General features: G+C 33.8%; 1 protein-coding gene across 1 annotated transcript; it reads right to left on the bottom strand.

Annotated features, from left to right (window-relative positions):
- Positions 1–5,504: 5,504 nt before the first annotated feature.
- Positions 5,505–27,050, bottom strand: LOC115626100 (neuronal acetylcholine receptor subunit alpha-7). Its single transcript, XM_030521352.1, has 9 exons — positions 26,720–27,050; positions 26,381–26,456; positions 21,361–21,555; positions 19,100–19,186; positions 16,723–16,832; positions 7,205–7,356; positions 7,002–7,124; positions 6,772–6,910; positions 5,505–5,661 (listed from the first exon to the last, which is right to left on the bottom strand). Exons 1-9 carry the CDS (start codon positions 26,996–26,998, stop codon positions 5,509–5,511), a joined length of 1,314 nt encoding a protein of 437 aa, XP_030377212.1. The 5' UTR covers positions 26,999–27,050; the 3' UTR covers positions 5,505–5,508.
- Between the last annotated feature and the right edge of the window lie 17 nt (positions 27,051–27,067).

Raw genomic sequence — 27,067 nt, forward strand, 5'->3', positions numbered from 1 at the left:
TACTATTCAGGTCAAAATGACCGATTTCAATTGTTTCTAATTTGTTATTTAATACTTTTTGTCTTGCTTTTAATTCATTACGTTTTTATGTTCAATTATTTTGAATTTAAATACTAATAACGACATAAAAAATCAGCGCATTTCTTTTTGGGTTTCTTCATTGTTAAAATTAATTTAATTTAATTTTAATATTTACTAGTTTACGATTTTTTCTTCGCTTGACTGTATCTGTTTTTCTTTTTTTCGTGTTGTTTTTTTTTTCTTATTTTGTTTGGTTTTTTTTTTAACTATTATTAAATGACTAATTAAATTGTATTTTAAAGTTTGTTTCGCTTTTGTGTTTTCAATAGAGAAAGGAGCTTGGTTTGTTTTGTTTTGTTTTCGTTTTTGTTTGTTTTTAATAAATATATACTTTTTATGTATATTTTAAAATTCACTTTAAATGCAACTAGTTTTAGGAAAAAGTTCGTCATTCGCTCAAATATTTGTCAAATATTATACTCGTATTTAGTATGCTATATATGTAATATATACTTGTTCTGCGTAAAAAAGAAATATATATGCAAGTATGTATGTATGTATGCATGTGTGTATGTACTTGAATGTATGCGTGTATGACGAAAGAAATGCCTCCTTTAATGCGCTATAAATTGGATCATTTCTCCATTACTATAAATCGATTCAACTGCAAACAACTGCTGTGTTTTATTAAGTTCCGCTTTAAGTTTCCAGTTTCCACTTCTTCGGAGCATCTTAGTGGGGGGAGCTTTGCTATTTCCTCTTTAAAACTATTTCTTGTATTTTGCTTCATTTAAAAACTGCTTATAGGTATTTACTGCTTGCTAACTGCTCTTAACTTCCAATTGGAGAGGCAGCCGAGCCTTAACTGCTTCACTGCTTCCCTGCTTACTGACTTACATACATGCATATGTAGAGTTTCTTTCATTAATTCGAGTTCGATATCGGCGCTGCTTTAAACTGTAACTAGCTGGCAGAAAAATGAGCAGACATTTGTGGAGCTATTAAAATTAATTATTGTGTTAATTTCTTATAATGGCAGCATGTTTCCTATTATTTTGTTCACTCTTATCGTGTAGCATTTTAAAATGTTCGCTCTCATCGACTTGGCATACAAACTCAACACAAAATGCATTCCCAAATAGAAATATAATGGAAAGACTCTAGACTCTAGACTGTATTGCAAAATTTGAGAGAGTGTGAGTTTAGAAAATAGTCTAAAAAACTATCCCCAACGGAAGCATAACATAAACGGAAGCATACCTCATCCCGGTTTTCTTTTTTATTGCGATTTTCTTGTCTTCTTTAAGCGTTTTTGTAATTTAATTTGTTTAAGTTTTTTTTATTATCAAAAGCTAAACCTTAAGTTGTTACATGCTTGCCCGATTTGCTGATGCGGATCGCCTAAAAAATACTACAGTTGAAAATGTGTTCTAAAATATAATCGTAAGGAAAAGAGGGTCTCGAAAGAGTCGTTAACAAAATCTACCATTTGCTCAAACAAATGCCCGTGCGACTTGTTTGTATAGTTTTCAAATTTCTTGCGTAAAATCTGTCTAAAATTTGTGTGTACAATAAAATGCTTACAAAGTCTGAATCAAAAATTATACAAAAACTACGAAAACAAAACAGGTTTCCCTTTTGTCCTTTGTTCTTTCTTCTTGTTGTTGTTTTTCTTTTTTTTTTGTTGTTGTTGCCTTTGCGATCTCCCTCACTTACAATACTCGTTTAAGTACAAACTAATGTTTACACATAAATATTGTAAAACTATTGCTATATGTACTCGTATATATTTTGTTTTTTTGTTTGTTTGTTTATTTGTTGTTGGTTGGTTTTGCTTCTCCTTGTTTGGTTGTTCTTCCCCTGTCTTCTACATACTTGTTGTTGTTGTTCTCGAGCTCTTGGATAGATTCTTAATTATCGGTAATTTGTGTAGCTTAGTCTAATTGTTCGCCAACAGAATTGGCTTAATTCTTATTTAGTTGCTAAAGTTGCTGATATTTATTTCAGTTATAGCTTTTATTCTCTTTTTACAAACGCGATGGCTTGCCTTTCTTCTTCTTCTTCTTCTTGCTGTGGTATTCTCATTTTTCATTTTCTTTTCCTCTTGACGTTTATATTCAAAGAAAAATTCTGATTGTTTTCATTGCACAAGATTTACAATTAGAAGCAGAATAACTGTAACTTAAAAATTAAAAATAAAACCATTCGACGTTATTTTCCGTTAAGAAAAAAATTGCAACTGCTTGCAATTTAAAACAGTTTATGTTTTCATTTGTTTAGAGGCAAATGAATCACTCGGAGGCATACTGGAGAGTGCAGAGCAGAGAGTCGGAGAAGTGTTGGGAGAAAGTAACTCCTTTGGGGGAGTCTTAAATATTTGATATGAACTTGATAGTACTTGATATCGAATGAAAATCATATTAGCAGGGGAATTTTATTAAATTATCGACATTTTTATGATTGGTGGACTATCGATAACTGCGCCACTCTCCTCTGCACTGCATACTGGAGACTGCAGAGTAGAGAGTCGGAGAAGTGTTGGGAGAGAAAAGCTTTTGAATTACTCCTTTGAAGGAGTCTTAAATAATCGATAGTAATGAATAGTCATTTGGTATCGAATGAAAATAATATTTGAAGGGGAATTTTGTTGAATTATCGACGATGAATCAGATGAATAGAATATAATAGAATAGAATATGCTTGAATATATTTTACTCTCTGGTTTTTCTGGAGTACTGTTGAACAAAGAAACTATTGAGAATTTGAATGGAACTCCATAATTCCAATACTCTCAGTACAATTCAATTCTTAATCAATACTCCCAATTTCGAACAACATAAAATAGTTTCCCATTTGTAGTGAATCATATTTTAATTACTATTTGAACAGAGGAATTGTCGATAGATAATCCGCTAAAGCATGAATAGAAATTATTTAGGTATTGACACTCATTTGAATGCAGTTTGTTGTTAAATCTGAATGGAACTCCATAATTCCAATACTCTCAACACTATTCAATTTGAAATCAAAATTCCCAATGCTATCAATACATTCGAATACAAGTATTTTGAAACAGAGGCACTATTAATAGTGCAATTAATTTATGTAAATCAAATTTAATTACTATTTGAACAGAGGAATAGTCGATCGATAGAAATTATTTAAATATTGACACTCATTTGAATGCACTCCCCATTTCTATGCAATCGCAATGATTCGCATGCGTTTTTGTTAATTTTTAAGATTTTGTTTGTGTGCATTGTTTTTGTTTTTTTGTTTTGTTTTTTATAGAAATTGTGTGCTCAGCTTGTTTTGGACAGTAACATACTGTAAGGCATGCTCGAGTGAGTGCGAGCATGTTGCATGCCACAAGTGGTGGCACGCTAATGTAAGGAGTGATTCGTTAGAACACTTTTGGGTAAATGCGCGAGCATAATAAAAAATGCTCACGAACTATATATATATATATGTAAGTATATATATATGTATAAAGCTCTCTCAGTATATGTGATTGTGGGTGTGGTTGAGTGTATGTGTGTGTGTGTGTGTGTGTGTGTCTTATGTATGTCTATGTGCTCAATACAAAAGCAAAGCACATAATTTGCCAAGCACCGGCATGTCATTTGTTTCAATGGATCTCCGATAATCATTGTTATTGGCCAAATATCTTGCAATTTGGTATTTCGTATTTGGTAATTGGTATTTTGTATTTTGGAAATTGGTATTTCGTATTTGGTATTTGTTGTATGTATCGATTATTATTTTTTGTGAGTTGTTGTTGAATCGCGCGTCTTGGTGTGGTTTTTTAAAATATTGTATTAGATATTATTATAGTTTCAACTATTTTACGTTTTATAAAAATAATAATGGAAAATGAATGGAACAGAGAAATGAAGGCTTCAAAAGAATATGGAAATAATCAGTAAATCGCTGCTGTTGCTGTTGTTATTGTTATTATTGCTGTTGTTGGCAGTTGAAAAATATGTATCGCCTTAGCCTTTTCAAAAGTCCTAGAGCTGTTCTCAATGCAGTGAAGGAGCGAACTCTTGTTGCTGACGAACAATAGTTCGATCGATCACCGTTTGCATCACCAAAAAATCATGCAATTCATCAACACGCAGATATTATTGCTCGCAGCCATTCAATTTTTTGTCATTTCTATTTTTGTTTTCTTTTGCTTTTGCTTCAATTTTGCTTTTCCAGCTACGATCTGTGCGGTTCACATCCAAATGCAATGCAAAAAGCGCATTTCATTTGCCGTGCACATAGGGCTTGGTTTCGTAGTTTTTTCTTTTTTTTTTAAATATTTTTTCCCTACTAAATCATTTATCTTCTTCATTTATATTTGTGCTTTTTGTCTTTTGAATAAATTTTGTAATTCCAATTGGTTTTGATTTGATTCTGGATGGGTTATTCTATTGGTTTTGTATACGCATTTAGCTGGGGTTTCGTTTTTAGTTTTTCGGGAGTTTAGTTTCTGGGTTTAAAAGAAAACAGGCATGCAATTCGATTAATTATTAGACAGGTCTAAGGGTTTTAGGGTTTCTTTTTCTTCTCTTTGTTTTTCTTTTTGGATGTGCAGTACCTTGAAGTTATTCAATTCTGTGTCTGTGATTAGATCCTAAGACTGTGACAGAGGCAAAGGAAAAGTTGAATGATGCATTTAAAAATCTTAAAAAGTACCGAACTACTATCGATATTGCTAAATATTTGTCGAAAAAAGCTATCAAAAGTAACAAGTATCAAAAGTTTTCCATCAATTCATTGAACATACGCACTCTGTCGCCATCCGGCTACCTCGATCGAGGTATTCTCATAGTTCTTCGCTGGTTCTTTATAAAATTAAAAAACTATAGAGTTTCGGAAATGATTTTAAATACTGACAAGCAAAACATGTTACCCTGCACTCTCTTCAAAGTCTATTTCACATAAGCTTTTGCATATAATCCCAATCGAAAATATAATAATATAAAAAATGTTGGGTACCCGTTTAATTGTTGCTTCTTTCTTCAAATACTTCAAATGGAAGAAACTGATGCTGGTTTGGACTTGCGCTAAGCGAAGTATCGTTTGCACTCTTAGTTCTTGTCTTTATATTTATATATATCTTCGTTTTTTTTTTTTAGCTTTTCTTTTAGTATTTTATATAGAAGAGGGAAAATTGGAATTAAAAATTTGTAAATAATTCTAGTACATAATTTGGAGAAAGTCCATAAATTGTTTTTGGTTTCGGTTTAATGAAGACTTGTTTAGATGAATTTTCATTTCATTTCATTTTAAATTATTGTGTTTAAGAGACGTTTGGTTTTTTTTTTATATATTTTTTGTGGTATTATTTTAGTTTAATTTTTATGCAAGTGTTTTTCTCTTTTTTTGTTGATTTTTTTATCGTATTTAAATTTACTTAAAAAGTTTCGTTATTAATTTAATAATTAACAAATTGATTTTATAATAAAACCAATAACAATAACCACCTCGCCCATATGGCTACGAGACAATAATATGTGGTGCTGATAGTAGTACAGCTATTGTGGCTAATATTGTGAACATTGTGAATATGATAAGGCACAGTCTGTCAACGACCATAGCTGCAAATTTCCAATCATTGGCAATGTCATTGTCCTCGTCTTCTTTTCGTAGCTGTTCGATTTAAGTATTCAGTTTCAATTGATTGCATATCGTTTATTGTTTATTGTTATGGGTGGAGTGTGGAGAGAAAAAGAAACAAACACATTTTCGTGATAAAAATATTATGCCTTTCAATATAAAATCTTGTACTCCAAACTTATTGGCGCTAAGTACGGAATACAGTACTAATTGGTATTTACTTAGGGCTAGGTGCAGTGTTAGAAAATGTTATAAAAATGTTCGTTTGCGAATTCTTAAAGTATTTAGGAAGCATGCGCTTTTAAAATGTTAAAAACCAACTATAAAATGTTAACCAAAATGTTCTCCTATAAATATGAAAACAAAACTTGCGGTTCAGTTTGTCTATCAAAAAAGAAATATTTTATATTTCCAGTGTGTCTGATTATAGTTTTAAAAGAATATTAAGAATAAAAAAATTAAAAATAATTTTAAGAAACCAAATTGAAATAAATTAGATGCTTCAAGCTATGAAAATTGTATTCTAGCGCTAAATATAAGCACAACAACATAAAGTATTGCTTAATGTTTCAATATTTTAAAGAAATTTTAATAATAATAATAAAACATTAAAAGCCTGTCTTGAATTTTTTAAAGGAAACTAAAAGCAGAGTATCTTAATGCGCTTTTAAAATGTGAAAAACCAAAAAAAAAATGTCCTCCTATAAATATGTTGAAAAGAAGAATTTACAGTTCAGTCTGTCTGTCAAAAAAAAGAATATTCTATTTTCTAGTGTTTTTAATAAATAATACCATGAATAAGCAATTAAAAAGAATTTTAGGAAACCAAATTGAAATAAATTAAATGCTGCAATCTATGAAAATTGTATTCTAGCGCTAAATATAAGCACAGCAACATAAAGTATTGTTTCAATGTTTCAATATTTAAAATAACTTGTAATAATAATAAAATATTACAAGCCTGTCTTGTCTTTTTGTAATGAAAACTAAAAGGAGAGTGGCTTAATATTTAAATTTTCTCTTACTGCAATTTTTAAATATTGTCTATAGTGTGTTCCTTTAATGAATGCTCATAATACGTGTATACTTGCGATGACAATTTATTGTGGAGAGATTGTCTCTGAGATCGAACGAACAACTTACCTGATCAGTGATAAAACGTATTTCCTTTAAAATTAAACCTAATTCATAATCTGTTGATGATTTGATGCACGTGTGATGCGTGACAGCGTCGGGCATGCGAGTGCTCCCAATGGGCCCAATACTGCCGTCATCGCCTTGTCTATATATATATATACGGACAGGAACAGGAAGATTAAATGGATTAGACGTTTATGCTTAATAGATTGCTATATATATGTCCAAAAATATACCCATAAACCGTGCGATAGAACGCTGGATTGTGTGGAAGTGTGCCGCCGGGCGTCATGGGTCGGCAATTGTGGCGAAAATCATCATCGATGTCCAGCACATTGGCCAGCAGAGACTTCGAGGAGCTTGAATTGGATTAAGAGAGAATGTTAATGGATCGTGCACTACAAGTGGGGCAGTGGCACAGCCTCTGGCTAAATTATACCGCTCTTTCAGCTCAACATCGGAGAGTATTTGATGTTTACGCTCGCTCGATGTGTCCGAGCAGGGCGTCGTGGGGAATTCCAATATAAGCGGTCGACCCGGACGACTCATTCGCAATATCCAGGGTAGCCAGCAAAGAAAGACGATGCGTATCTGGATATCAGGTCAGAGTAGAAAATAAATTGAGTTGTTAGTGCTCAGCGTGTGCCTCAAAGACGGATTGCAGCTTTGCATGTGCGTGTGTGAGAGTGTGTGAGTGTGTTTAAAAAATTTCATAGCATACTTTGCGGCGGTGCGAAACTTACGATTTATGGCGCTTATGCATGAATGGCACGTCAGCAGCGCTTTACAGCTACATTTCTGTTAAATTCACACACACACACACACACACACACACACGCACATGTATGTGTGTACGTGTGCGCCGCAAATATGATTTATATTTGATTTTGATTACAACTGAAGCAACAATGTGCGCCATTCAACACTCATTGCTGCCACATACTCGTACGATAGCGCAACATATGTATGTGTGTGTATATATTTGTTGGCATGTATGTATGTATGTGTGTTTGAAATGTGTTTTGGGGTGCGTTATTATTACACTTAGCTATAATAATATTTATGTGTTTTCTCTTGTTTTTGGCTTCAAGGTGTTTATTTATAGCTATGATGCATGCAAAACTTATGATTTACAACAACAGACAACAACATTCCACAGCACACACACACACAATATATTATATCAACAACATGACAACAACAATAATAACAACAATTTGACAGAAACACACGTCAGACAGCAAAATGGTAATAAGCTGCTAAGTAGGCCCACGACTCTCCCCCTCTCTCACTCTCTCTCTCTCTCTCTCTCTCTCATAAACACAAACACACACCTCCTCCTCCTCCTCCTCCTCGTCCTCCTGCCTTAAGTGGCTATAAATAACTCAGACACTCAGAGGCACACAATTATACATATCCATGATTTATTATTGATATTGAATTGAATTAGCTGCAAGTCTACATAAATACTAAGCCCAATATCTCTAGATTAAGTTCTCTTGCAACTCAAATTTGTTTTGCAGTTTAGCACACTTTTAATGCTGAAAAGGGCTTATAGCCACAACCAACTGATTTGTCACGCCCTCCTGAACACATCGAGAATGTAGTTTTCGTAGAAATAAGCGTTAAAGCCGTTAGTCTTACTTCAGCATGCGTTTGGCTTTCTTCGTCTGCTGTGCTCTCCTCTATCTGGGCTATACGGACGCGGCCTGTGGTTGCTTGTCAACTATTCAGAAAATTTGTGTACTTCCGCCAGATTGTTGAAATGTTGAAATGTTTTCGCAAACATCAACTGTTGAAAGGACTTGTCAGCAAACATTTACTCTGAAATAAAATGGCATGACAGGGCATGAAGTGCATTTTTTATTTCGCTAATTTATGGCAAATTAGTTGATGGTTATTTGATTTTATAGCAGCTGCACGATTTTCACTTTCCTTTATGGCGAGGCTCGCCATAATTTGTTGGTCTGTATTCTGTTAAGTTAAGTATTGTATCACCACAAAACTGTTTACAAACAAACAAATTTGAAAGCAATTTTATAAATTGACTGAAAACATACGTCTTTTATTGGAAAAGGCTGGCTTTCTGTTCCAAAGAACACATATAAATATTTATAGTAATTCTTCCATGCATAATGAAGCCTGACTTATTTGTTTATGATTCTGCAACTATAGCTAGTTAGCTTAATTGGCCGTAGAAAATATACTTTTTTGTGAAAGATCTGACTGAGGCTGTTCGTGCTGTTCATTTATATTTAAAATGCAGTAAAGGTCTGTAGCGCTTTGTAGCGCTTTTTTGCTATTGCCGTGGGTGTTTTTTGGAAAACAATCAGAATTTAAGCCAACTGGATGCTTGATTGGCCATAGAAAATGTATTTTTTGTGAAAGATCTGGCAGATGTTGTTCGTGTTATTTATTTATACTTAAAATGCAGCAAAGGCTGCCATTTTGTACTGCTTTTTCGTTATTTGCGTCGCTCTTTTCGAAAACAATCAGAATTCAAACCAACTGGATGCCTACACCATCCTGCAAACGAATCCTGCAGTAGTCTGAGGACTGCATGTTGTGGTCTCACGATATAAGAGACGGTGACTATAGAATATATTATATTTTAAACATTAAGGATATCACAAAAAGTATGAACTCTGCAAACATGCATTCTTATACTGAATACTATAAATATGCGACGGTATATAGACAAGAAAACACACAACTACTGAACACACTCAACACATACTCGTGGCTTTCAATTTCTAACTTTAAATTTACATACTATATGAAGACCAATAGATTTAACAAGCAAAATATTCGAAGATATCTTCTTCTTAATGGCAAATATACATATGTTAGACAATATCGTTCATCCAGTTCTCTACCGTTCTCTACTCTTACCATAATTTTGCTCACTTTTATATTTCAGAAAAACTCGCAAAGATAAAAAAAAGTCAATTTATTTACTAGCATTTTAAGTTCCATATTTAAATCGCTGCAAAGCAACATCATTTTATTTCAAAGTAAAGTTAAGTACGTTAGCAAATATTTTATGGAACTGAAAGCATGAAAGCCTGGCATTCCCATTGCGCGCCACACATTTATTCTATCCCTATCCATTCACTTATATGCATATACCCGTATAGGAAACAACTGCAACGAATTTTGGCAACGTCACGACAATCATTGCATTTTGTCTATACTAGTAGTAGTCCCCCTAAAACGGTCCCCCAGCGTCCCTATCAGTCTACATCAGCCCCGTCTGTCCCTTTGGCTTTGGCTAACAAGCGGCAACGGTGACGTTGGCATCCAACATGAAATTTCACTTCACAAACGTATTCAAATGCAGCCGCCACACACATACACTCTCTCACACATACTTGCCAAGTGTATGCAAAATAAATGCAAAGTTAACGATAAGAATGCCGACGCGACGCGACGCCACGGCATAGCATGGCTCGGCCATATCCATATCCACATCAATATATGGACGAGCATGAACATGAGAAGGAGTTCTGGCATGACCGGCCACGCCCCCTCAACCGCCCTCTCAACCGCTAGCCCAATGAGCCGCACTTATGGCTCACTGCATTTTGTGCAAATTTTGTGCAAATTGATTTGTTGTTATCAGCCAAGCGGGCGAGGCACAGTGGTCGAAATTGAAGATCAAAATACTTGTATATAGGGACATACCTCACAACCTAATACCTAATTAACAGAAGGATTTGAATTTAAATTATTGAAAAGGTTAGCATTAAAAGTTATCAGGAAGTCTCTGAATAGCGCTCGTTTTCGAAATTGTTGAAAAGAATTGGATACAAAAAACTAAGATTTTGCGGCTTCATAAAAATCCAAGCTCTGACAAGTTGTTTTAATTCGAAAATAAAATATTCTTTTGACGTCATAGTCTAGAAAATAAAATATAAATAAAAATAAAAGTTAAGTTAAATTTCAAATCAATTTTATAGAATATATATATAAATATATATGAATATAACGTATTATTTGAAATGTTTGATTAAAATATTAATCGCTTACTTAAAAATATCGGAACTGTCTTTAAACATGTTTGATAGAAACAACGAAATCAGTTCTATTGAAACGGAACGATTAGAACCATTATTTAAATGAATATGGAAGTAATATTTGAAATGTTTGATTAAAATATTAATCAATTACTTTTAAAATATCGAAATTGTCGTTAATTTTCTCGCTCTCGTCGTTAACTCGATGCATGAGGAACGGAGAAAATGCAAGGAAGAACTTCATTTAATGTTTAGTTTATCCGCTTTCGTCCACTGTGCCCGGCGGAAGGATACACAGTCTAGCTCTTTTGGGCTGTGCGCGTTGCTAACACGACAGGAACAAGCATTTGAAGTTGTGCACACACACTCAGAATTGAGAACTGCAAGTTGTCGAGACCACTCCTCGCATTTCTAATGCCACTGCCTGCTCGCCTGCTCGCCAATTTCCTCAATTTTTGAGTCTGTGTCACGACAACTCGCAATTGGGCCAACTGTCACCGTCGACAGCGACTCTGCCTGCCACTTTGTGTGTTTGTGCTCGATTTGGTTCCTTTTCAGAGACCTCTGCTACACTCTGTTGTTAGAAATTTGTTCCCAATTCAATTGCATGTGTCGAGCAGGTGGGCAAAAGGAAAACTAACGTCTTGGTCTCTGACTGCCGCCGCCAAGAGAAAAAAAACAAGCTGAACTTTTCATTTGAGTGACTTCTTGAAAGCCAATTGACTTGCACGGCGCTAAGTTGGGCTTTCTCGCTCCTTTTCCAACTAAAGGCAGGCTAGAAGCTTCAGAAAGTTTGCATTATTCAGCTCAGACCATGGCAATAATATGTAATTTCTTGCCATTTGTGCAAGAAGTGCCATGATATGTTCAATTGAGCCTCGGCGGAAACTTCCTCCAACATTTTTGGCATAAACTTCACTAAAAAGCAGAGCTTCGAGTATTTGAAGTCCATTAAATGCCTGAACATTGTTGTTGGATATAGTTTGTTAAAGCCTTTTGATCAAATTTACCTTTAAGCCTGCCTGAGAGCAACACTAAGCCAAATTCAAAATCATTTAATTACATGGTTTTTATATTCTTGTTGCATCATGATTTCAGGAGCAAATTATTTGATTATAATAGAAAAGTGTTTTAGCTCTGAAACAATACATCTAAATATGCTTTAAGTGCTGGAAAAACTGTTAGATATTATAGAGAAATGTCTTAGCTAAATAGTGCAGTGTTCTAGCTAGGAAGTTTTTCCTGTGCATTTGAATCATCTACCATAAGCTCCTTCCATTAAATTTAAGCCTCTATTGCCAATAATTGGACTCTTTAAAGCTAGCGTTTGTCAAGAAGAGAGCAGTTGAGAAGGCGTTGTCAAAACCCTCACATATGTATGTGTGAATAATGACTTGCTGGTAATTCTGCTGATTTTTTTTCCATAATAACAAAACGAAAAGGACCAAAGGCTTTTTCAGAGAGGAATTAATGCAAATATGGTGGCCAGGCAACGGATTCAGTTTTGTAATAAACTCCTTTCTTCAATAAGTCGATAGTTCCTCTAGTAGCAATTCAAGGAGCTTGGTTGGGATGTTATGATTAAAAAATTGCTATCAATGCAGAAGTGCCCCGTTTTTCAGCAGAATGGACCACAGATTTTATGATAGAGGAATTATAGCAAATGTGGTTGCCAGGCAACGGATTCAATTTGTTTTAATTATTTTTGTAAACAAAACTAAAGCGATATTCGAAAACATCAACATAAAATTTAAAAAATACAAATTAAAATAATATTTCCGAATTAGATATCATTATTTATTATTATTATTTATTTATTATTTAATCAGCTAACATTTACTTTTTCATACAGATTTTTAATTTAAGTTATTTAATAATATGAATTATAATGCTAATAATGGTTATTTATTATTTATTTATTTCTAAAATATTTATTTTATTTCAAATTTATTGTTTATCTTAATTCAATAAGTCGATAGTTCGTTTAGTAGAATAGCAAGTGGCGCCATTTTTCTCCTCTCTAGAAACCTAATAGCTAGATATTGGAAGCATTTTGAAGAAGAACGGTCAGTTGAAGCCACCGGCCTATAAGCTGATTGATTGATTGATCGATCGCCTTTCGATTTCCGCAAATCAAGACTCAGGGGTAAGAAAAAGTTCGACTTTTAATTTTGTAAATGAAGAGCTGCTTAGATGCTGTTAATAGGACCGTATGTCTATAAAGAGTGTTGTAGGACACTGGCCTCTCACTTAACTACATTTAAATTCTTTCTGGAATAAGGAGCGGCTTAGATGCTGCTAATAGAGCCATATATCTATAAACAGTGTCTCCCCAATTGCCTCTCTGACGATAAATTCGCTCTCAAATAATATTGCACGGCTGTGCCCTGAAAGAGAGCTATATCTAGCGATATATATGCATTTTAATTTTAAAAAACCACATTGTTTTGTTTTCCATTTGCAATCAGTTTAAAACTCGGCGACGGCCACTAAGCGGACCATAGAACGCCAACTCATATTTAAAATATATGCAAAGTTTTTTTTGTCAATGCAGATTCTGGAAACAATAAAAATATAAAATAATAGGCAAATATTGAAAATGTATTTTATTTATTTAAACTAACAGCTGTCTCCACACAATTACATACATACATTCCTTTTAATACGCTTGTGTACTTTGCAGGCATTATTTGTAATGAGAGAACAAAGAATATTATATATCAGCAATCCACATCCACACTCGTCCTTCATTCCTTTTATTCCATTCCACACACACACCACAGTCTGCATACTTTCTGAATTACACAATTAGTTAAAAATTCCAACCACTACATACAACATAAACCAGAATATTGAGCATTCACATAAATAATTACACAGAGAAATAAAAGATATAGACATAGATGACAAATTCCATTTACTTTTCTCGTATTTTGCATACGAAATTGTTTTCTGCATTTTCCGCAACTCTTTTCTGTTGGCTTTCATGTTTTCTTTTGCTCTTTTTTTTTTGTACATAAATAAATGGGAAAAAGCTTGTGCAACTGGTGACAAGTTAAGAGACACAGCAGTGGTTGGTTAGTTGGTGGGTTGGCTGGTTGGTGGTTGGGTGGTTGGGTGGTTGGGTTGGTTGCTTGCTAGAGGATTTTGGTGTTGGATTGGGTTGTACAGAGTGACATCAGCTTATATAAGTATAAATAGAAAATATGGCCCAACATCAACATTACGATATTTTTCATTACATAAATTATTTTATAGTAGACACGTTTAGTAGCAGACATGTTGGCTGGTTACAACATACATCATTTGTACTCTGTACATCCGTCCGTCACATTTGGTTCGGTATTTCTTTCTGGCTTGGGTTCATGTGGATTGGGTTCTTTTTTTTTTTTTTTGTTTTTTTTACATTCTATTTTTTGAGATTTTCATTTCTGCTTTGCTTGTATTTCTGTTGATTATATTATGTCTTATGGGTCACACACACATTAACTAAACGTAACTCACATTGCGCTATATAGTAGTAGTACAGTAGTAGTACTAACAACAAACTGAAACAATAAATACACAAAAGGACAACAAAACAATTGAATGTGTAAACTAATAGCTTGCATAAGCGCCTCTAAGCAGGCTTTACACCGAACACAAAAGTCAAATGAAACCAGTGGGAAAAAATACAACAACGACGACAACAACAAACTGCAACAATAATAACAATCATATTAAAACAACAAGAACAACAATAACAAATATATTGTGCGACTATTTGCGTTTGCAATCGAGTGTATTTATAAGTACGAGTGGTATGAGTGTGTGTGTGTGTGTGTGTGTGTGTGTGTATCTACATTTTGTTGTGCACTTCAGAACATTGCAATGGCATCTTGGTGGCAATAACAAGGTCTGTTAGTGGGGGAACTGAATAATAGACTATTATTAGACACTATTTCTGATTCCACGCTAATCTCTGCCACTCAAGTTTAAAGACTTTAAAGAGCTTTTATTGAAGGTGTCCATTAATTATTGTTAACTATAATTATGTTTATCTAAACTCTAAAGAAATTATATTGCAGATTAAATAAACCAAATGGCTTAAATAATACATATTACAGCTGATCAGAAAATGAAACTATAATTATGCTTATCTAAGAGATGATTTCATAGCAGTGGGAAAAACTCTAAAGAAATTATATTGCAGATTAAATAAACCAAATGGCTTAGAACGGCGTAATATACGAATGCCACTAATTAATATTACAGCTGATCAGAAAATGAAATGGAATCATCAATGGGATTACTCATATCTGCTTGGCTATAGCTTTGAGGACCAACATTACTACTAAGAAAGGTATATTACTTCCACGAACACTGAAAACTGCCGCCCTTTTCAATTTCTGACTATTATATATACAACTAGAAATATGATATGGCTTGCCTAATACCACAATTCTACCGATTGAAATACCATTAGACTAGAGTCTAGAGAGAACAAATTGGTAAAAATGATTAACCAACTTTTGGAATAAAAAAAAAAATAACATTAAGGGCATCTTTAAAACTATTTACTGATATTACTAATAAGTGCATCGATATGTTGCAGCTTTTTATATCCGAGAATTTTGATGAAAATATAATCGTCTTGCTTTTTATATTCGAGAATTTATGAATTTATAATCGTTGCAGCTTTTATATTCGCTTTTTATATTCGAGAATTTATGAATTTATAATCGTCTTCTATTCAACTTTCTTTAAGCTTGTGTTAAAGTTCTATGTTTGTGGAAAAATCTTTAAAACTAGTCGGTGTCTTTAATAGAATTGGTGCATTGTTCTTAGCCCAAGAATAATGAAAATGATGTGTTCATCTGCTATCTAAATTTCTATCTTCCCATTATGCAAAGAAGAGCGACTTGTTGAATTAAATAAACTCAAAGAAAGAACTAACAACCTAATTAGAAGCGACAAGAAAATAATTTTATTTATTTGTTTATTTTTTTATTTCAACAATCATTTGACTGTCGACATATGAGGAAAATATATAAAAATTATAAAAAGCATCTCAACAGCTAGAAAAGTCTAAGAAGGAGAAATATAATCTAATTACAATAATTTCTAATTAACGCCTCCGACCTTGGGATGATAACATTTGTTTGCAGAGAAGCAATATATTTCGTTTATAGGCAGATCTATTTTTCTTATGTAGTTGGGTCAATAAAAAGACAATGGAATATTGAGAATATTTAAACTATATTGGCGTTTGAAAGGGTATCATTATTTCTATAATCTTGTCAAGTAACCATCGCCATGTGAAGTGCACAACACAATATCGGCAAGCCGGAAACTACATAGCATGTGGTTTCTCACTCTTACTATATTGGCCATGGGTGTAAAAATAATAAGAATATATGTATATTGAAAAACAAATGTAATTGTACTTATAATTTTTGCTTTTGATATCACAACATTAAACGAAAAGAGGCACACAACAACTTAAAACAGTAATACCTCTTCTCTCTCTGTTTTTGGTTTTTGGTTTTTGTTTTTGGTTTTTGTACAACTAACACATAAATAATTGAGCGCGTTTTTGAAAATATGCAGTGGTCTCATGTCGAGGCAGAAATAAATCAAATTAGAAATGCTAATGCAATGCGACAGTGGACACAGCAGCTCACGAATGAGATGCCCAACTTCATCATCATCATCGTCATCGTCATTGTCATCAGGAACATCATTATCGTTTAATGATGCTGCTGTGTCCAGCTGCAGGCTGCGTTTAAATGAATGATGGTCGCTTTTGCAGTGTTTTTTCTTGTTTGTTGGTTGCTTGATTCTTGTTTGTTGGTGGCCCAGAGGGGGCTGCTTTTTGTACACAATACAATGGGGGGTTGTATGGTTTTTTTTTTTTTGGTTTTGTTTTTTTTTTTGTGCTGTTGACCTATTTGAAACTTACCCATTCGGACATTTCGTGCGTATCAGCATTTCGATGATGATAATTTAATATTAAAATCGTTGACACAACGGATGAAGCTACCATAAACATTATGCAATTGAAATATGTACCTGTTGGTTGGTTGGGCGTGTTGTCAATATATATAAAAGTTGTTCGTATATTGATATATATGCGTATTCAATATTTGTTTGTTTGTTTGTTGTTGGAGTGTGTTTAGAGTTGCGTGGATTTGGAGTTAGTGTTGTGCCAAGTAGTGTATTTTGGTTCAAGTATCAAGTAGCAGGAGTTGTTTGGTTTGTTTTTTGTTGGTTTGTTGGTTTGTTGGTGGGTTAGTTGTCGAGCATAATTCAAGGTAGCGGTAGCATAATTCGTTCAGAATTCATTCAGTGTTTGTATATATTTTTTTTTGTTTTTAGTTTTTTTTCAAATGCATTTTGAGAGAGTATGACAAAAAGTACACAGTTTTTTGAAAGAAAGAAAAAAGGGCAAAGATATATACAAATATTTGAGTTAGTTAATGCAAATCTGGTAAGCTTTACAATTATCGTTTCGAGTATTTTTAATTTGAATAAACAAAGCTTTAAGATTATTATTAATATAGATATTATTATATTGATTTGAACGCACACACACAGAGGTAACTTTAAATGTTTTAAATTTACGATTAATATCTGTTTATTCATTGAAGGAAACATTTAAATATGAGGATAATAACAATTAAATAGGATATTAAGTACTCTGAAGGAATCTTCAAAAAATTGTAAAACAATTTTCAATTATTGTTGGATATGTTTTATATAACAATTAAGGCATATACTTTCTTGTGACTACGATTATTATTCAAATACGTTTAAACACCCTCTACCCATTAGAGTTTAATTCAACATTTTAACATTTTTTAACTCCCACAGTCTCTTCATAGCCAAGTGTATTATTTCAGTATTTTCAGGTAACTTCAAATGGTTCAGAAGTAATCTAGGAATATAGTTTAGAAAGTATTTAAGCTAAGAGGAATTAAAAGAGTTGAATATATTGCAAAATTTTTTCTTAGACTTGACGTGATTCCTTTTGGAATAATCTGAATAAGAAGCGTTTTAAGCTTGTTCAAATGCCAATAATAAATCGATCAAAAATTGAAAGAAGGTATGAATGAATTACATTAATTAATATATGTACTGGCATTTATAAATTAAACCTGTAAGATATTACTGACTTTTAGCAAAACTTTCTTTAACTCTGCTAGAAATCGGTCTTAAAATTTTTAAGATAGATTAAGGAAACAATTATGACTGGAGTACAACTTGAAGGGAGCATTGATACTTGAAAAGGACTACCCCTCTCCTACAGTCATTCAAATTATAGTGGGCCATTGGATTTATTTACGTTTTCATACGGCCTCTAAAAATACCATCAAATTAATGTTAAAGTTTTCTTTTTCTTTGAGCTTTTTTTTTAAACTAAAGTTATTCGGTTTTATTAGAAATGCTTACATTTCAAAACCAAAAAAGGTAAAGGGCATCTCAAAGTCGAATATGGCCGACATTTCCATTTGGATATTTGAGTTTTTTATAATAATATTAGTAGTATATTCGGTGTTTGTTTGAATTTGTTGAAATAAAACTACAAATTCTCGACATTTTGGATAATAAATTAGAATTTTTTGCCAATTATTGAAAGAAACTGTATTGTTATTAAAAATTCTGTTGGAACAGTTCAGTGAATCGATAAGTTCTTGAAAAAATATTGAATATAAACGAAATGTCGTGCAAATAACTCGTTTTCAAGTATGTGTGTGCATTTTTCAAACCAACTCGTGTATATTTCGCCTTTAATGGAGTATATTTGAATATTTCTATATAGAATATATAGTTAAGGTATTATGCCCTACTTTTTAACTAATTATTTTTCTTTCTCTACAATATTTTAAACTCTTTTACACGTTTATATATATTTTTTTTTTTTTTGTGAGCGTCAGCACAAGCCATGCCTTGCAATTCAAGCCAAACTGCATTTAAAGTAGTTTGGCTTGAGAGCAGAAGCAGAATTGAAATTTTGTTGGACTTGGCTGACCTTTTAATTGAAATTTGTTAATGGTGTGTCAAAGTTTTAATATTATAAGATCATCGGATTTTATATGGCTTTAAAATCGTTTTAGAAATGCATGACTATGAATAGGTAACTGATATAACTTTAAGGATATAGTTTTATTTTTGATGGAATAGTTTATAAAAAAGAAAAACACACACGAAACGAATGTACGATAAATGAAAAATATACGTTATATATTTTACGTAGGCACACAGCAATATACTAGTATAAACAGTTATAAAAAGCATCGATCGAATAGAACAATAGATGGTAAACAAAATGATCTTACCTAGCAGGGGCACGGCATCTGAGGTTGCCGGCATCGTCTCGGCGACCATATTGAGAAACACAGTCAGGGAGAGTAAGATGGTGACGCCTAAATAAATTATGTGAGACGAAAGTGGTGTAGTATTTAGTGGAAGTCACTTAAACATTTGTCTATTATTTAGTTGCTTAGTATAGAAGTATAGTATAGAAGTATATATTTCTTAAAATACTGCGAATACGCGTTTCAATACATTAACACCAAGTGTCCTCGTCGTCTGTCATTTACAACACATTTCGTTCAGTCGGTAACTGCTCGGCTGCTCGGACTTTTCAGCCCCAATGCAAGGCGCCCTTTTACAACCCTCAAGTCATGGCAACATTAAAAGTTCAATAGTTTGTTGTTTTTTTTTTTTTTTTGTTTACGAGAGGCAGACGGTTGACTCATCGAGACAACAACAACACCCCCAATAGCAACAGCAACTGCAACAACAACAACAACAGCAATAGCAGCAGCAGTAACAGCAGCAGTAACGTAATCATTATGCTCATCATCGAGATTGTCGATAGCGGCAATGGCGATGGCACTAACGCCTAATGTGCGACGTCAGTCATGCTCGTCATCACGCTCTCCAAGCACTCATCATCGGCATGCTGAGGGATTCTTTTTTTTTTTTTTGTTTTTGGCGAAGAGAGCGGGACTCGCGCAACGGCATCTAATTTTAAATTCGTGGGGGACGGGGAGAGCCAGCCACCTGGCGGGTAGAAGGTGCGGGTGAGCAACCGCCTTGGTTGTTGTCGACGTTGTCATTATTTAAAAAGTACTTTGCAAATACTTTTCGAAGCGCCACTTAAGCTGTTTGCATGTGTGAGGCACGTGTAAATGTGTGTGTGTGTGTCTATGTTTCTCTCTCTCTCTCTCTCTCTGTGTGTGTGTGTGTGTTTATTTGTGTGCTTGTGCTGAGCTCTGCCAACGCCGCTGCTGTTACTGTTGTTGCCTTTCATAAGTATTTGTATTGCCTAAGTGGATTTAAATTAATGTAGTTCATTTTGAGTCAACGCTGTACGAGTAGTTCTCTAAGCCGTAGCACGCTTTCAGGCGCTGCACTAAATACTCTGCCATAATTAAGTGTCCATACAGTGGCGGCAATTCAAGTGCAGACAGCTAGATGCTGCTAATACCTATTTATAGTCCCCCCACAGGAGCTGTGCACATGTATGTATATAAATAGAACTGAAAAGATGTGACCTGTTTTCCAGAATTCTAACTTTAATTTAATACTTAATGCAGCTCTTAATTAGCAACTAAACTAAACCAACTAAATCATCTTGCTGATAAGCGACTGATGGAACATTTGATTGGCTTTAAAAGTCACTCAACACTAGCCAAAAGTTACCTTTTCCAGTAGAGCAATAATATTTGCAAACATTTTCTCCAAAAAACTCCACAAAAGCAGTTATGAACTTTTTGTTTTCTTCGTGTAATGGCTGATATTATATATAACTCCGCTTTCAGATAGTTTTAAGCTGGTGTAAATGAACTTAAATATAATCTTAATCATAGCAAACACATTTTATTAAACGTTACATATCCTTGACCGCTGGAGATAAATCTAACTTGTAGCTGGCATAACAATATCCAAAAAAAGGAATTGTTTACTTAGACTAGATCTGGTAGGCCATGATGGACCTTAAATATTTTGAATGAATTAATGTTGGCTTAAAGGAAACTTGCAGTTTAAAATATTCCTCAAAATAATGTAATGAATAATTTCTAATGACATGTTAGTGCTTTTCGGATAAATCAAATGCTATAATCCTGACAGATGTTGAAGAGATTTCAGCAATATCTTCTTCTGATAGCATACTGTCATGATTTTTAAATAAAATGTTTAAAATCTGTATTAAGAATAATTTTCGATAATTTCTAATATAAAAGAAAATGCGAAATGAATGAAAATATATTTATATCACACACTTATAATTGTTTTTTTTTTTTACCTTAAACCAATGTGTTTTTATATTTTCAAATTTTTATTATAAGGGGATGAGCTCTCATTGGGAGATCTATTTTGATTGTTCAGCATGACTTAAAAAACTGAACCGGGCCATAAAAATTTTGAACTAATTGGTGATATATAATATCATCGCTTTACATTGCTAAATGATAACATACTTATATTGTTAGTTTCAGCTATTTTCATATTTTCCCTTTATCTATGATGTCAGTTTTAATATTGCCGCCACTGTATTTAGTTGTTAGCTTATTGTTTAAGCTCTACTTACCCAACGATAGCTTTTCACCCGAATCCGGTGGCAGTGTAAAGCCCAACAACGCCATCGACGCAATCAGAACGCAGGGTATAATCAAATTAAAAAAATAGTATAACGTGCGACGCCGTATGATAATGGCGAATGTTATATCTATATATGGTTCCGGGCAGCAATTGTAGTAGATCTCGTTACGTTTGCCAGGCACACCTGCAGATAATTCCAAAGTATTAGTGAACGTTCACTTCCGTTTGATAAAGTATATGGCATCTGGATTAATATCTGTGGCAGCTTTTTACTTAGACTTTGTCAGGCGGTTCAAGACTCAAGAGCATTTATCTATAGTATACGAGTAGTATGTAGCATAAGTTGAGGAAAGCGCAAGTACAGAATATACGAGTATAGCAAGTTGTGGAGTAGTAAGGCATTAGGAGTTTGGAATAAAGCGTAAAAACAGGAGCATAGTAAAGTGAAGTGAAGAGCAAAGTGGGGAAAGAAACTCCGCATTTACATTTGGGTTCATTTATTTTCATTTTTGGTGTTTTTTTGTGGTAGAAGAATAGTATTGGTTTGATGAAATGTAAAAATATGAAATGTTAAAAGCATAGAGTATGCAGCATGCAGTGTAAATGACTGTTAAATGAAATACAATTCTGTGCAAATACAAAAATTTGTCTAGTGGTGCTTCCGGCTTGGGTTACTCCAAATGATATTGAAATGCTTTCATGATGCCTATTCGAGTTTTAGAATTGAAATGCAACCCTTTAGCATTTCCCCTCCTATTTGGCGGGCACTTGTAAAGAAAGTGGGATTTACATTAAATAAATGAAAATAGGCAAATAAATGGAACAAAAAAGAGCGAATAGTTAGAAGAATAAAGTGCACAAATAAATGCCGTTACAAAGCGTACTTAAACGCGCTTCCTAAATATAAGTTTTATGGAAAAGGAAATTGCTACGCTCGTTTTGCGATTTGAAGGGAAAACTGAAGAACTGTTAATTAGTTTAAAGACTTTTTTATAAAAGAGTTTCTAGGGAAAGAGTGTCATAATCTGTCAATTGTATTCATAATGAGACTCTGTTAAAATTATGCTGGGAGCTTGTTTAAATATTTAACTATACTTTCCTAAACAAAAGTTAAGAATTAGAGAGCTGAGCTTCCAACTATTTATGCTGTGTACTCTTGCTTTAAAAATACTTTATTCTGACATTCTAGTGTCATTTTATTTAAATTCCCTGAAGGAAGGCTTAGAGGAGCACAATTTTATAAATCTAGTTTACATTTTTAAACTGCACAAATATAAATTTAAATTATCTTTTAAAAAATTGCAAGAAAAATCTTACTGAAGAAAATTGTTAGATAACAATTTTAAAACTATTATATTTATATATTATATTATTTAGACAGAACTAGAATTCAGCTAAGAGTTAATATCTAAAAAGAAAACCTTTTCTTTTCCATATGCCAGCAAAATTATTTGCCCGGCCTAGACGCAGATTACCGAAGGGATTACCAAACTCAACCGCAACAATACGCCTTACTAGATTATTTAAACTAAAAAAATAAACTACCTACTTGCCCCTTGCCTCACAGTACAACTGCGAACTCAAATAATTTGCATAAACTGCCAACAAGGCGGACGCAGACCACAAATGCGCATTGAAAAGCGCCCGGAAAACATGGCCAGCAACTCCAAAAATTACACACACAAACAAATGAAATCAAGAAAAAAAGCCAAAACTTAAAAAAAGTACAAAATATAGAAGAGAGTTGTTGGAGAAGAAGAAGAAGAAGAAGAAGAAGGCGAGTGAAAATAAAATTTGCTGCGCAAACTTTCTCAGCACTTTTGTAGTGAACTTTTGTGGTGAGTAAGTGGAGAAGTTTTCAGTTAGAGCTGTGACTGTGAAGAGCATGAGTGAGTGAGTGAGTGTGCGAATGAGTGTGTGTGTGTATGTGTGTGTGTGTGTGTGTGTGTGTGTGTGTGTGTGTGTGTGCTTGTGCTAATTTATAGTGGCCGCAGCAAGAGTAAATGAGTGTGTCTATCTGTGTGTATTTTGCAGCAAAAGTATTTGTCTTTTAATTTCTTAATTGGTTTGGTGCGTGGCTGGCTGTTGCCCAACTACTGGAGAGAGCATGAATGAGTGATGCTGCTACACGAGTGTGTGTTTGTGTGTGTTTTCGGGTGTTGTGTCTGTGTGTGTGTGTGTGTGTGTGTGGCTCCTAGCTAAAGTTTATCTATGGTGGGTGTTGATGTTGGCGTTTTATGCCGCAAAAGTGCAATTTACGCTTAGTAAGTCTTTTCTTCATTTTAATTTCTTTCATACGTTTTGTAATTTTCGCTCTCTTGTGTTTTTTTGTTTTTTCGTTTTGGTTCTATTTTTGGTCGTCCGTTTGTTTGTCCGTTTGTTCGTTTGTTCGTTCGTCGTCTCAAATGAATTGCTATTTTTAATTTGCTGTCTCAGTTCAAGCACGCTACCATGACATGCAATTTCTGTGGAGAATTAAGCAAACGAGCGCATCATTTTCAATTGTTAGTCCTAGCATATCCTTCAACTTAAAAGCTAAGCAAAATGCAAAAAGTGTCATTCATTAGTTAGACGCTAGTTTGTTGTTGTTTAATAGATTCTTTGCATACTCGAGCACCTTAACATGCCATGAGAGAGCATTCAGCAAAAAGATTAATTTTTAAAAATCGCTAATGATTTGCATACATGGGCCAAAGCTTACCTCCATATTTTTGTATTTTGTATTGGATTTCAAGGGTCTCACGTGCAATCATAAGAGCATACTTAAGACGCGACAAAAGAATGCTTCTATGTTGCCGTGCAATAAATTACAGCCTGGCTGTTTGTAAACGAATCGTTTACGCGGCTATTTCAGACTTGAAAAGTTAAAGCGCCCAGATGTATGCTTCACAATTGTTATATGTTTGTATTATTTTATGATTTATGCCGTTTTATGTATGCTGTTCATTTAGTATTAGGCTGTTTCTTTTTGTTTATCATAGTAGAGTTGTCAGAGTGAGTGAGTGGGAGAACACTGGATAAGTGTGTAAGTTAAGTTGACGATCGAATTTTGTTGTTCGAGAGAGGAGTGAGTGAAGGAAGTGACAGTACATAGAAATAAGATGAAGAATTGAAGAATGTTCGAAATAGAATACGAATACGAATACGAGTATTTTCGGCTACGTACCAAAGTTCGAGGTCGTTGACTTAAAACTTAAATAGAAAATAAATGTATAAGCAACTTGTTTTTTGTTCATAAATTGACTGAAAAATTGTTCTTAATTTTTGAAAAGTAGATTTAAACTAGTAGAAAAGAAATTAGCTGTCCAAAGTTGTAGAATAAATAATTTACTTAAATATCGGATATAAATTGGAAAATATTTATTCCAGGGACTGCATTTAGTGATTTTTTTTGTTTATTTTACAAAGCGAAAAAGCATTTATGCCAACATTCTTTTAGGGTTATCTGTGCATATTCGCATTGATTTTAAAATTTTTATTTTTATTCGTTCTCTTATAATATATAATGATTTATTTCGAGTTATGCTTTATTTTTAAGTAAAAAAATAACACTCCAAAAATATGTTTGTTCTTTAAAAGTTATTTTTCGATCAAAAATAAAACTCAAGTTTTAAGTTTCCCTGCCCTTTTCATGAGGAATAGGGATAACATTTATCCTTAAACATTAAGTCAAGTACAGTTTTAGGCTAAAGAAAATATCCTTAAAAAATATATTCAGGCAAAATTGAAACTCGAGTTTTATATTTGATGAAACAAATTACAACTTAAAGCACAACTTATAATAAACGATTATAGTGTAAGAAAATTAATGAGATTAAAAAAAATCGTAATTTTTATAATAACACTTATAATGTTTATAGACCCCGATTTATTCTCTTAACCTAAAATGAATTATTTAGTTGTTTAACTTTTCACACCACAACTCATGAGTCTTGAGTTTTATATTTGATCAAAAAAAAAATAAAGCTTAAAGTATGACTCAAAATTAATCATTATATTTTAAGAAAATGGATGAAATTAAAAAGTAATCGTTATTCCGGTTTATTCTCTTAACCAAAAATGAATTACGTAGTTGTTTTACTTTTCACACCACAATCCATGGCTTAATCGGTTTAATATATAGATACATATATTGTTAGGTAAAATAATAATATATTGTAACAATCTTTCAATCAATTACGAGCATATCACAAGTTTTCTTCACAGTATGAGTTTCGAACGGAACGAGTACGGAACTTCAGTGCGTAGCCAAAAGCCATACAAGTGTGGCACGTGGAATGTGTTAGAAGTCTGTTTGTTGTATATATATAGAGCGAGAGAGATAGAGAGTGAGAGGGAGAGAGTGAAGTGAGAAACTCTGTTATAGCCTGTTGTTGTCTGTCGGACTTCTGAGCTGCTGTTTTCTGGCTTTTTTTTTTGTTTTTTTTTATATGAATGTGCGTTTGGGGCGCATAAATAACGCCGTGCCAAGGCTTAATGCGTACGTAAATCACAACGCGCGCTCTGAAAAACTAACCAAACAAGTTAGTGGCCAGCGCGTTTAAAGCGCAATAGGAATGTGTTAGCCATTGGCAAGATGTATGACTACTTGGCTGGCTGGTCGGCCAACTTATGGGCCACTAAGGCAACAGAAGATAAAAATGAAAAATACAATAGTTTTGCCCCAGCAAATGGATGCTGCTGCCTAAGCAGTAGAAGAGACAAAGGATGATGAACAGGAAAATCTCTCACACAAACACACACACGCACACACACACACACAGACAGACACACACACTTTCGCAATGAAATGAATTCTTCAGCCATTTTTCAGTTGCTCTAGCTTTTTCAGTTCTTTTCAAAGTAGATACTGTTTAAGCGCGTGTGTGTGTGTGTGTGCGTGCGCGCGCCTGTGTGTTTACATTTCATTTCATTCCTGAACGTGAGTCACTTTAAAACCAACGTTTGCTATCTGCCTCAGACCGGAGCCAATTATTCAGCCCCACTGAGTTATATGTTGGCTTACTCACCCAGTAGTTCCCACTCGCCGTTGAGCACGTAACTGCTGATATCACCGCCAGTTTCATCTTGTAATTGTAAATCCAGCTGTGTTGTTCATTTCAATAATATTTTTCATACACATACATAAATATAAGGGAGAAGGGTAGAATATTTTAAATAACCGTCTCCTCGTTCAAAAGGCAACAACAAAAGGCAAATCATGAAACTATGAAATAATAACAGAAAGCATATTTAAGTATATGACTTCAAAGTACTTCCTGGACTATTTTCATTATACATATATATATATATGTGTGTGTGTATGGGTGTATGAGTGTATGAGTAGTGTGTGGATGTCTGAATCAAACCTGAAATCCATCATAGGTCCAACTGCCAAATTTCATTTCGCAGCGCTGGTCGTCGAATGGAAACCACGTGATATCGATTTTGCACGTCGATTTAAAGATTCCCGGTGGCACATACAGACACGAGCCATTATTCCGGACCACCACGTTCGTCTGGTAGGTGCCGTCGAAGCCCTCATCAGCACTATTGTACATGAGGACGTCGGGCTTCCATATGCGATGCGGCGGTATACGCAAGTCCTTGACCCCACCATAGTCCGAAGTATTCCAGCGCAGGTTCATGTCGTTCCATTCGAGCTTCAGCCACACATTTGTAACCAGCAGTTGATTTTTTTCGTCCTGCAAGTGCAA

The sequence above is a fragment of the Scaptodrosophila lebanonensis genome, unplaced genomic scaffold, assembly GCF_003285725.1.
Source record: "Scaptodrosophila lebanonensis strain 11010-0011.00,11010-0021.00 unplaced genomic scaffold, SlebRS2 tig00000080-arrow-pilon, whole genome shotgun sequence".
NCBI classification, from domain to species: Eukaryota; Metazoa; Arthropoda; class Insecta; order Diptera; family Drosophilidae; genus Scaptodrosophila; species Scaptodrosophila lebanonensis.